Source organism: Salvelinus namaycush, chromosome 39 (genome assembly GCF_016432855.1).
Source record: "Salvelinus namaycush isolate Seneca chromosome 39, SaNama_1.0, whole genome shotgun sequence".
NCBI classification, from domain to species: Eukaryota; Metazoa; Chordata; class Actinopteri; order Salmoniformes; family Salmonidae; genus Salvelinus; species Salvelinus namaycush.
Window position 1 is genome coordinate 18,548,483 of NC_052345.1, and position 13,395 is coordinate 18,561,877.

At 40.1% G+C, this 13,395-nt stretch overlaps 1 protein-coding gene across 1 annotated transcript in view; it reads left to right on the forward strand.

Annotated features, from left to right (window-relative positions):
- LOC120032978 (nidogen-1-like) overlaps window positions 1-12,791 on the forward strand; it is a 69,543-nt gene extending 56,752 nt beyond the window's left edge. The window contains exons 16-20 of the mRNA XM_038979253.1: window positions 689-860; window positions 1,148-1,305; window positions 2,165-2,288; window positions 5,918-6,030; window positions 12,232-12,791. Of these exons, the coding sequence (XP_038835181.1) occupies window positions 689-860; window positions 1,148-1,305; window positions 2,165-2,288; window positions 5,918-6,030; window positions 12,232-12,350 (686 nt within the window). The 3' untranslated portion in view covers window positions 12,351-12,791. The remainder of the gene's footprint in view (window positions 1-688; window positions 861-1,147; window positions 1,306-2,164; window positions 2,289-5,917; window positions 6,031-12,231) is intronic.
- Window positions 12,792-13,395: the final 604 nt, after the last annotated feature.

The window sequence follows — 13,395 nt, forward strand, 5'->3', positions numbered from 1 at the left end:
ATTTTGCTTTATCTTGGCCAGGTCACAGTTGTAAATGAGAACTTGTTCCCAACTGGCCTACCTGGTTAAATAAAGATGAAAAAAAGGTCCATACATAAATTATTTGTTGAGATCGGTGTGGAAGAACTTGACTGGCCTGCACAGAGCCCTGACCTCAACCCCATCGAACCGCTTTGGGATGAATTGGAACGCCGACTGCGAGCCAGCTCTAATCGCCCAACATCAGTGCCCGACCTCACTAATACTCTTGTGGCTGAATGGAAGCAAGCAATGTTCCAAAATCTAGTGGAAAGCCTTCCCAGAACAGTGGAGTCTTTTATAGCAGCAAAGGGGGCACCAACGCCAAATTAATGTCCATGATTTTGGAATGAGATTTTCGACGAGGAAGTGTCCACATACTTTTGGTCATGTAGTGTATAACTCCCAGGGATGGAAATAAAGCTAACCTAAGGATAGTATTTTTCATATCGGGCTTGTAGAAAATGTGCCCAACTAGCTTGCTGGCTAGTGATTTTTTTCTTCTTAAATATCCCACAGATTTTGGACCCGGGCTTGTAGGAATTGCGGTCTATTAGGCTGGCGGGCCAGTGCTCAAAATCCTTAAATTCCATCCCTGATGACCCTCATAGAAAATCTGTCGTTTCTGTCTGAACTAGGCGTAATGATATCCTCCTTTTCTCTTCCTTAGACCTGGAGAGCCCAGAGGGTTTGGCTATCGACCACCTGGCCCGGCTAATGTTCTGGACGGACTCCATGAAGGACAGGATTGAGGTGGCCAAACTGGACGGAAGCCAGCGCCGTGTTCTCTTCGACACCGACCTGGTCAACCCCCGGCCCATCGTCGCTGACCCCTCCTATGGGTACGTGTCTTTGGACAATGTCTGACTTTGATTCCTTTGATGCAAATTTGTGATTAAATAAGCAGTTAGTTCTTTGTGCTGAAGATATATTGTCCTTAACCGCTTAGGCCTGGAATGATTTTGCTAGTGAATCTGTCAGGTTAGCCTTTTCATGGTTTAGATAGCATGTAGGTAGGTGACGTAGGTACAAATTTGACGTAACACAAATCACTGGTGCTGTGTTCCTTTTAAAGCTTTTGGTTCTAAGCATCGTGACAGGAACATGTTTTCTCTGGCTTGTTGTCCAGACGACTCTACTGGGCAGACTGGAACAGAGACGGGCCCAAGATCGAGATGTCCAACATGGACGGAACCGACAGGACAGTCTTGGTTAAGGACGACCTGGGGCTGCCCAACGGCCTGACATACGACCCTGAGAGCCAGCAACTGTGCTGGGCCGATGCTGGTAAGAGGCTACGCTAAACATGCAGACACTATCTGTAAAAAGCTATGTTAAACATGCTTACACTATTGATGTTGTTAAGAAGGTGTGCTAAACATGCTAACACTAGTGATGCTAGTAAGAAGCTATGCTAAACATGCTAACCCTATTGATGCAGGTAAAGATGCTACACTAAACATGCTAACACTATTGATATTGTGAGCTAAACATGCTATGTAGCAATCCATGGGAAAATCCCACTGTACTGAGACAGTTCGGATGACTCAGTTCGTTGGAGCATGGTGCTAGCCAGTGGTGGATAAAGTACTGTATTGTCATACTTGAGTAAAAGTAAGGATACCTTAATAGAAAATGACTCAAGTAAAAGTGAAAGTCACCCAGTAAAATAGTACTTGAGTAAAAAAAGTAAAAGTATAAATAATTTCAAATTCCTTATATTAAGCAAACCAGACGGCACTATATTATTTTTTATTTTATTTATGGATAGCCAACACTCAGACATAATTTACCGATGAAGCATGTGTGTTTAGTGAGTCCGCCAGATCAGAGGCATAAGGGACGACCAGGGATGTTTTCTTGCATATATTGGACCATTTTCCTGTGCTAAGCATTCAAAATGTAACGAGTACTTTCGGGTGGCAGGGAAAATGTATAGAGTAGAAAGTACATTATTTTCTTTAGGAATGTAGTGAAGTAAAAGTAAAAGTTGTCAGAAATGTAAATAGTAAAGTACAGATACCCCAAAAAACGACTTAAGTCGTACTTTTTAAAGTATTTTTTACTTAGGTACTTTACACCACTGGTGCTAACAGCAGGGATGTTGGTTTGACTGCTGTATGTGTTTTAAAAAAAAACTTTACAGGTACTCGTAAGGTACAGTGTATGGACCCCGGTGGTAGGAACCGTAGGACTATTGTGGAGGGGATTCAGTATCCTTTCGCCATCGTATCCCATGGGAGGAACCTTTACTACACTGATTGGAGAAGGTATGATCACCTGGGACCAGTTTCCCAAAAGCATCTTAAGGCTAAGTTCATCGTTTGAACCTTGGTAGGAGCATCGTTAAATCTCCAAGCTATTTCCCAAAACTATTCTTACTAAAGTTGCTCTTGAAAATGGTTGTTATTTACAGACTGCCCTTCTGTAGATTATCCTACTATACACATATAATCTCTGCTATACATAGAATCAAGATTTTTAGGCCTATCTCTCTCTCTGTGACTGACGATAACTGCAGAATGAAGTTGAACAGAAATACAAAGTCGCCAATGTCTTTGCAATTGTTACAAACAAGTGAAGGTGCTTCAAATTAAAACATGATGACTGCATTAAAATAGAAATACAGTAGGTCTAGAACTATAGGCTTCAAATCCCTATATATTTAAATCATATAAAAATAAATTCCATGTCAATAATTTGAGTTCTAATTTGCTAATTGTCGGCTACTGTCTGTAATTTTTGCCTAAAGATATTTAATGATGTGTAATAATAACCTTCCATACCTGCTGTAAGCTGTGTACATGACGAATACAATTTGATTTGTTTAATTCATTCATTCATTCATACACACCTATTTCATGAGCATGCATCCATTTCCCATTACTTAAAATGCTCAGATTTGTATATACCAGGTCAATATATTGCCCATTTTCAAAAGATTCATGAAAATAAATCAAAACCCTTGGCAATGAATGATAGAAAGGATTCTTGTCATGTAGAATGTATTTTTTTCACAGCAGTCAATAGAGTAAGAGCCTTCATTAGAATGGTAGTAGATTTCAAAGTAGTATGAGGTGTATGCTCTCTTTCTTCATAGCCATTTGAAAGAGTACTATTTATTTAAAAACGTGACTGTCTCATAAATGTCCACATTTGTTTAATGACAATATGTTTATTTGATGTGACCAGTGTCGTGTCTTTGGCTATGCTAGATTAATTGCTATGACATGCTATTCTATAAAATAATTTCTCCATAATTAATATTACCTGATTGAACTAATCATGTAAATGTAATTAACTAGAGAGGGACACCACGAAATAATATTTATAGAGCTGTTATCTTCCGAATAAACTCTTAAAGATTTAGTAATATTTTACGTCAATAGCAGTCAACATTAATCGTCATCTTACTTCAGTCTCATATTCTGAAAGTTGTAAATTCTTGGTTATCTGCAAGAATCCTGGCTAACAAGTTGAATCAGCAATACAAAATTGGGTTTAATTATTTATTTACTAAATACCTAACTAATCACACAGAATCACACATACACAATTAAATCATAACTTGATTACAAATTGCCGTCATAAAGGAAAACGTCCCTAGCGGGCGGAACAGATATGACAGCTTGTTACACAAAGGAAAGGGGGCTGGATTTTAGTGAAAGAGCGGGAGACTGGAACAGAGGCGAAGCTGTGCTATCGTAAATACAGTATCTTATGCATTCTAAATTACCGCCCATTTGGAAAAGGAAAATGCAATAAATATTTACTCTGAGCTGCGCTTCAGTAGGTTGGTGGTAGATGGAAGACCGGGTTGCCAAACCGAGTCCTCTGTCCTTTGAAGAATGTCTCTGGTGGTCACTGTCGTAGTAACGTCGTTGTGTAGTAGACGGGATACTCTGACTGTCCTTCCTAACCTGCGTTTGTAGCAGCTGTTGCTAACTCAACGGCTAGGAGGTATCACTTCTGTAGTGAATACGAGTTCAAAGTTCATACCATTCACAACCAAAGTTCATGCTGATGTTGGCTTAGTTCTGTAGTTATTATCTGAACTATTCTGACATCGGATCGTCATCCTAATGTACCCGGAACAGAAAGTTTTATTTTTGTCAATGGCTTTATATAGTGGAGGGAGAGGGGTGTGTCTGAAAAGTTTGTAACCCATGTCTCTTCACAGGGGCGGGCCCCTGGTTGAGCAGAGGCCCAAACTTATGAAAACCCAAATCTCTCATTTGGAAGCTAAAATTACATTTAATCTCTTCACAAATAGTTTCATATTCAAACATTTCAATTAAACAACAATTCCATGTGAATCAGATACCTCTGAGGTTTAGACTTTCCACAGTAGAGTTTATGTCATTCTATCATTGATGAGAATGTGTCAGAGGGCAACCGAACTGACACAATATACCTTAAGTACCACCGCATATGTTCAGTTGGTCGGATTACCAGAATATAGTTCATTTCCCCCCAACTTCTGATGTTCCCAGAATCTCTATGTTAACCAAAGGGGCTTTCTAATGTCACATCAGTAGACTAGGGAGAGGAACGGGGGAGGGGGGAAAGAGGTATTTACGACTGTCATAAACCTACCCCCAGGCCAACGTCATGACACCAGTGGTGAAAAAAGTACACAATTGTCATACTTGAGTAAAAGTAAATATACCTTAAAACTTATTCGGGATCGGTAACGTAGGCTAATGCGATTAGCATGAGGTTGTAAGTAACAAGAACATTTCCCAGGACATAGACATATCTGATATTGGCAGAAAGCTTAAATTCTTGTTAATGTAAATGCACTGTCCAATTTACAGTAGCTATTACAGTGGAAGAATATCATGATTTTGTTTGAAGAGAGTGCCTAATTTTGAACATTAAAAGTTATTAATAAACAAATTAGGCACATTTGGGCAGTCTTGATACAACATTTTGAACAGAAATGCAATGGTTCATTGGATCAGCCTAAAACTTTGCACTTTGCTCTGCTGCCATCTAGTGACCAAAAATCTAAATTCCACCTGGGCTGGATTAATATATTATGGCCTTTCTCTTGCATTTCAAAGATGATGGTAAGAAGAACGTTTTTTTTAATTTTCTTTGTATTATTTTTTACCAGATCTATTGTGTTATATTATCCTACATCCCTTTCACATTTCCACAAACTTCAAAGGGTTTCCTTTCAAATGGTAGCAAGAATATGCATATCCTTGCTTCAGGGCCTGAGCTACAGGCAGTTAGATTTGGGTATGTAATTTTAGGCAAAAATTGAAAAAAAGGGGCGGATCCTTAAGAGGATTTATTAATAGAAAATGAGTCAAGTAAAAGTGAGTTGGCCAGTAAAATACTACTTAAGTAAAAATCTAAAAGTATTTGGTTTTAATTATACATAAGTATCAAAAGGAAAAGTAGAAGTATAAATTATTTCAAATTCATTATATTAAGCAAACTAGACAGCACCATTTTCTTTTTTCTTTACAGATTGCCAGGGGAACACTCAAACACTCAGACAGCATTTACAAACTAAGCATTTGTGTTTAGTGAGTCTGCCAGATCAGAGGCAGTAGAGATGACCAGGGATGTTCTCTCGATAAGTGTGTGAATTGGATCACTTTTCTGTCCTGCTAACCATTCAAAAAGTAACAAGTATTTTTGGGTGTCAGGGAAAATGTATGGAGTAAAAAGTAGATCATTTTCTTTAGGAATGTAGTGAAGTAAAAGTTGTCAAAAATATGATTAGTAAAGTATTGTACAGATACCCCCAAAAATGTACAGCTTTAAAGTATTATTACTTAAGTATTTTATAGCACTGAACATGGCTCAAACGTTGGCGTGTGGTCCCGAGGGGGCCCAGCGAATGTTTAGAAAATGTTCTGATAATGTCGTTTGCTGTTGCCAGGGAGGCGGTGGTAGCCGTGGACCGCACAACGGACAGAGAGACGGACGAGTTTCTGCCACAGAAGCGTTCGCGAGTGTACGGCATTGCCACGGCCCCAACTCAATGCCCACAAGGTAAGCCTCCTCACACTTCCTCACTCTCTCAATAGCCTTGGTTTGCATCCCACATGGCACCCTATAGGCTCTGGTCAAAATAAGTACACTATATAAGGAATAGGGTGCCATTTGGAGATAGAAAAGGTTGGTGACCACTGACCTAGACTGAGTCAAGACCACTTTCGTAGTCAAAAGCAAGCTGAGATCCACCACTCAGATTTTTTAAAAACATGACTTAAAAAATATAACATTAACCTAATAAAAACAGTTCTGTAGGAATGAGGTTTGTGCAGTAGTCCTAATACATTATCCCAGCATATTGGCTATATGCCTGGCCTGTCAATATTGTTATTCTCAGACCATATTATATTTCAAAACTCGAGCTTTGATAATAAAATAGATCAGTTGGTGTAGCGCTTGCAAGGCACAGCTGAGCATAAATGTAAATAATTAGCTTTTTTATTTGACTGTACTGATTGTAGGTACCTGCATCTGATGGTCATAATGCTTTCAAGACTGGTAACTCTGAAAAAACAAGGTCAAATTATGACATCCGTGAACATCAGGTCGGAAAGTCGGAGATCTAGAAAGAGACCAGAGTTTCCGAGTTGGATGGCGGGTCTTTTTTCCAGATTTGCCATTTGTCTTGAACGCACTGAAGTCGGAAGTCTGAGACTTCCGAGTTCCCAGTTGTTTTGAACATGGCATTAGCCTCAGCAGAGGGTCTGCCTCTCATGGTCCCTCCTTCCTGTCCTCTGATGAGGCTGACCAGAGAGACGTGACACAGTTTTCCACCTGATGGCGAAACTCGAGTCGCACTGCATCTGCCTCAGGCACAAGTTAATGTTTTTCCAATGACCCGAGAAAGTGAAATATTCCTTGATATTAAAACAGACACGACAAGCTGCTAATAGCAATAACAACGCAGGGCTATCGATACACCTGGCTACTCATTCATTGCAGCTACAGCGCGAGTGGAAGTAGAGAGAAGCACGTTTTATGTTTCGTAATAGTGTCGAAAAAAAACAGTGTTAACGGTGCTGAATAAAACTCAGACGTGAACTCACTCAAAAAAACAGCCTCTCTTTGCTGAATTATTTGACAGTCTCGCTGGTCATGGTTTTAAAAGTCATGAAATCTCTCATAGGCTAGGGTCGTGGAAGCTGTAGGTAGGCACAGTGATTTGAGCTATCCAATTGGCCAACGCAGTCGGCACACTCAATTTCGCCAGAGATCTCCTGGTCCACAGGGTAGGCAGTAGGCAGACAAATGAAAAGGTTCAAAATAGGAACACTTTGTATCCCGGTGCGCAGGGCTTCTGAATCAAGTGCACCTACCGCCAACAGCGCAACACAAAAAAAGGGACCCTTTATGCCTTTATCGTCGGCTTTTCTACAGAAATGTGTGGTGATCGACTGGTTAGGGACCACTGGTGTAGGTCTATACAATAAACACATACGTATGTGATCTGAATTTATGTTCAATTCTATTCCCAACTCTGATGGTTGTGGTTCTAGACTAGTTATATAGCACTGAAGCAGAATTAGTCAAGTTGGATACATAGCTTTAAATACACAGCTGTACATGGATACAGCTGAGAGTCTCATAACTGTAATGTTACAGCTGGCTATGCAGAGATTCACTTTTTCCCACCCCCCTTTCCTACATATATATCCTCACATGGTCTGGATGCAATTACTCGGGTCTGGCGGAATGTGCACCGTCTGCCATGTTCATACATCTGTGCTCCCGCTGGATTTATCTGGTCTGATCCAATCCACCATGGTGGTCTGTTCTTATTTTCTGGACTTAATTTGTGTACAGTATGAGTAGTATAGTAGGGACTTATAGTGTAGTTAGTTGGCTATGTGCTGTAGATCGCCTAATGAGTGTCGACGAACGGTGGCCATTCAACATGCAGAATTGTCGTGAAATTACGGCCGATGTTGAAAAAGGAAAATGACGCCCGATGTTGTGTGATTTAAAGGCTTTAGGATGGCGAACCACCAGCCAACTGCTTTTAAACCATTCATCAAGACAGTCTTTTTTGATTTGGATTCAAGGGGTTTTAGGTTTAAACATACAGCAGTCCCTGCCTTACATTAAAGCTAATGCAGAGGTACAAATGGTTTGATTGGACTGTACCTGGCCCTGTGAAAGCCTCTCTCAGGGCTCTATTTAATCCGTATCGCGGAAGTTCAGAGTTACAGCGTGATTGAAATTTAAAGGCAAGCTTCCCACGTTAGCGGAGACTGCATTCACGGTAAACGCTGCATATGTGACTCAATTGGAAATGACCTTTAATTTCAAGCGCGCATTCTGTAACGCTTCAGCTAAATAGTTCATTCATGGAACCCAAACTATTTGCACTGACTATCTTGCACTGACCCTACGTACACTCGCTAGACTATATATACACACCATATACACACTCAATCACACACACTACACTGTCACTCCCACACAAATCCCTCACACATTTAAACACTATATACTGTGCAATTTGTTTGTTTTTTCACAATGTTTGTAACTTATTTTTGACTTATTTTGTACATAATGCTACCGTCTCTTATGACTGAAAATAACTTCTGGACATCAGAACAGCGATTACTCACCTCAAACTAGACAAAGATTTTTTTCTTTAGCGAGTCCGACGCAAAGGTTATACTGCTTTCTCGGGAACAGGCCCAAATCCTTGTAATTTGCGTGAAGAAAAAATGGAGAAAAGGGGGGCGGAGGTCGGGCTGCCTTCTGAGAATTCGTAGGCGAGTGAGTAAACCCTGTCTACCATCAGTCCTATTAGCCAACGTGCAATCATTGGATAACAAAATGGATGAGCTCCGATCAAGGATATCAAACCAACGGGACATTAACAACTGTAATATCTTATGTTTCACCGAGTCGTGGCTGAATGACGACATGGATAACATACAGCTGTCGGGTTTTCGGTCCAACGGCAAGATAGAATAGCTGACTCCGGTAAGACAAGGGGTTGCGGTCTGTGTCTATATGTAAACAACAGCTGGTGCAAGAAATCTAATATTAAGGAAGTCTCGAGGTTTTGCTTGCCTGAGGTAAAGTATCTCATGATAAGCTGTAGACCACACTATTTACCAAGAGAGTTTTCATCTATATTTTTCGTAGCTGTCTATTTACCACCACAAACCGATGCTTGCACTTAGACGGCACTCAACGAGCTTTATAGGGCCATAAGCAAACAGGAAAATGCTCATCCAGAGGCGGCGCTCCTAGTGCCCGGAGACTTTAATGCAGAGAAACTTCAATCCATTTTACCTAATTTCATACCAGCATGTTCAATATGCAACCAGAGGGAACAGGCAAAGCATCAATACAGGACTAAGATTGAATCGTACTACACCGGCTCCAACTCTCGTCGGATGTGGCAGGGCTTGCAAACTATTACGGACTACGAAGGGAAGCACAGCTGCAAGCTGTATTTACAATACAAGAAAATACAATGTGACTTTTTATTAAATGGATCAGAAAATAATGCCAAAATAATTTGTAAATAAATACCTGAAATATACAGTTGAAGTTGGAAGTTTACATACACCTTAGCCAAATACATTTATATTCAGTTTTTCACAATTCCTGACATTTAATCCTTGTAAAAATTCCCTGTCTTAGGTCAGTTAGGATCACCACTTTATTTTTAAAATGTGAAATGTCAGAATAATAGTAGAGAGAATAATTTATTTCAACTTTTATTTCTTTCATCACATTCCCAGTTGGTCACATACACTCAGTTAGTATTTGGTAGCATTGCCTTTAAATTGTTTCATTTGGGTCAAACGTTTCGGGTAGCCTTCCACAAGCTTCCCACAATAAGTTGGGTGAATTGTGGCCCATTCCTCCTGACAGAGCTGGTGTAACTGAGTCAGGTTTGTAGGCCTCCTTGCTCGCACACGCTTTTTCAGTTCTGCCCACAAATTTTCTATTGGATTGAGGCCAGGGCTTTGCAATGGCCACTCCAATACCTTGACTTTGTTGTCCTTAAGCCATTTTGCCACAACTTTGGAAGTATGCTTGGGTCATTGTCCATTTGGAAGACCCATTTGCGACCAAGCTTTAACTTCCTGACTGATGTCTTGAGATGTTGTGTCAATATATCCACATAATTTTCCTCCTCATGATGCCATCTATTTTGTGAAGTGCACCAGTCCCTCCTGCAGCAAAGCACCCCCACAACATGATGCTGCCACCCCCGTGCTTCACGGTTGGGATGGTGTTCTTCGGCTTGCAAACCTCCCCCTTTTTCCTCCAAACATAATGATGGCCATTATGGCCAAACAGTTCTATTTCTGTTTCATTAGACCAGAGGACATTTCTCCAAAAAGTCTGGCTTTTTTATGGCGGTTTTGGAGCAGTGGCTTCTTCCTTGCTGAGCGGCCTTTCAGGTTATGTCGATAGAGGACTCATTTTACTGTGGATATAGATTCCTTTGTACATGTTTCCTCCAGCATCTTCACAAGGTCCTTTGCTGTTGTTCAGGGATTTATTTGCACTTTTCGCACCAAAGTACGTTCATCTCTAGGAGACACAACACGTCTCCTTCCTGAGTGGTATGACGGCTGCATGGTCCCATGGTGTTTATACTTGCGTACTATTGTTTGTACAGATGAATGTGGCGTTTGGAAATTTCTCCCAAGGATGAATCAGACTTGTGGAGGTCTACAGTTTTTTTTCTGAGGTCTTGGCTGATTTCTTTTGATTGAAGTACACCTCCAATTGACTCAAATTATGTCAATTAGGCTATCAGAAGCTTCTAAAGCCATGACAACATTTTCTGGAATTTTCCAAGCTGTTTAAAGGCACAGTCAACTTAGTGTATGTAAACTTCGGACCCACTGGAATTGTGATACAGTGAAGTGAAATAATCTGTCTGTAAACAATTTTTGGAAAAATGACTTGTCTCATGCACAAAGTAGATGTTCTAACCGACTTGCCAAAACTATAGTTTGATTACAATTTTTTTTTGGAATGGTTGAAAAACCTAAGTGTATGTAAACTTCCGACTTCAACTGTGCATATTACCTCAATTACCTTGAATAACCGGTGCCCCCGCACATTGTACCGGAACCCCCTGTGTATAGCCTCGCTACTGTTATTTTATTGTTGCTCCTTAATTATTTGTTATACTTTTATTTTTATTTCATTTCTTTCTTAAAAGGATCGGACCCTTTTTTTAAAATTTTCGCCTAAAATGACATACCCAAATCTAACTGCCTGTAGCTCAGGACCTGAAGCATGGATATGGATATTCTTGAAACCATTTCAAGGAAACACTTTGAAGTTTGTGGAAATGTTAAATTGTTGTAGGAGAATATATCACATTAGATCTGGTAAAAGATAATTCAAAGAAAAAAAAAAAAAAAAATTAAATATTTTTTTTTGTACCATCATTTTTGAAATGCAAGAGAAAGGCCATAATGTATTACTCCAGCCGAGGCTCAATTTAGATTTTGGCCACTAGATGGCAGCAGTGTATGTGCAAAGTTTTAGGCTGATCCAAAGAACCATTGCATTTCTGTAAAAAAAGATTGTATAAAGACTGCCTAAATGTGCCTAATTGGTTTATTAATACATTTCAAGTTCATAACTGTGCACTCTCAAACAATAGCATGGTATTATTTCACTGTAATAGCTACTCTAAATTGGACAGTGCAGTTAGATTAACAAGAATGTAAGCTTTCTGCCAATATCAGATATGTCTATGTCCTGGGAAATGTTCTTGTTACTTACAACCTCATGATAATCACATTAGCCTATGTTAGCTCAATTGTCCCGATGGGGACCCACCGATCCTGTAGAGGTTTTAATAGAGCCCTCAGTCTGGGTTACATTACTGCATAATCAAGACCGCATGACCAAGAACAGTGTAAATCTGTTCTGACTCTCTTTTTCAAAGTACTCTGGGTGTCTTAAACACTCCCAGAACATACAGTGAATGTTTTTTTGTGTGTGTGAAATGTCACATGTTATCAATTGAACACTTTTTAGTGTACGAGTATGTAGCTGTGTATGTTGTTATAGCACTGTGAATATGCCTACTGCTGCTTTTGGTGGGGTTTGCTCTTATTCTCATTCAGACCACACGTAGTGGGCATTTGATATCAAAGTACAATTTCAAGTACAATTGTGCCAAATGGCTAGAAACTCCTGTGAATGATGGTAATGTTATCCAAATGTCTCCCGCAGCGTATAACTACTGCTCGAACAACGGAGGCTGCTCACACCTTTGTCTGCCTCGCCGCGGCGGCTTCACCTGCCGGTGCCCAGACGTGGTGGACGGAAGCTGTGCGGAGAGGAACTTGTGAGGACTGACGAGAGATCAGTAGATTCTCCTGCTAACTGCACAAAGGAGTTGTGACACGTGTGCCTTCCAACTTCCTCGTTAGAGGAAGAAAGATGAGCGGCATCCGGCTGCGGGTTACTCTGTGGCCCAAATCCATTCAGATCGCTAGGCCTCTATTGCTCAGTTCCTTGTTGATTTCCCTCTGGCAGATCTGAGAGGATTGGGTAGTTTGTAAGGACATGATAGTGATCTCTACTGTAGTTCTCTGGTTGGTTAGGTGGAGTTGCTATCCTATTGCTTCCACCTATCTAGTCCTTTGACCTTGTACTGTGTGTATTTGAAACCTCACAAATTATTTTGGCATTATCTTCTGATCCATTTGATAAAAAGTCACATTGTATTTTTTTGTATTGTAAATAAATACCTGAAATATACAGTTGAAGTCAGAAGTTTACATACACCTTAGCCAAATACATTTAAACTCAGTTTTTCACAATTCCTGATATTTAATCCTAGTAAAAATTCACTGTTTTAGGTCAGTTAGGATCACCACTTTATTTTAGGAATGTGAAATGTCAGAATATTAGTAGAGAGAAGGATTTATTTCAGAATTTATTTCTTTCATCACATTCCCAGTGGGTCAGAAGTTTACATACACTCAGTTAGTATTTGGTAGCATTGCCTTTAAATTGTTTAACTTGGGTCAAATGTTTCGGGTAGCCTTCCACATGCTTCCCACAATAAGTTGGGTGAATTTTGGCCCATTCCTCCTGACAGAGCTTGTGTAATTGAGTCAGGTTTTTTAGGCCTCCTTGCTCACACACACTTTTTCCGTTTTGCCCACACATTTTCTATGGGATTGAGGTCAGGGCTTTGTGATGGCCACTCCAATACCTTGGCTTTGTTGTCCTTAAGCCATTTTGCCACAACTTTGGAAGTATGCTTGGGGTCATTGTCCATTTGGAAGACCCATTTGCGACCAAGCTTTAACTTCCTGACTGATGTCTTAAGATGTTGCTTTAATATATCCACATAATTTTCCATCCTCATGAAGCCATCTATTTTGT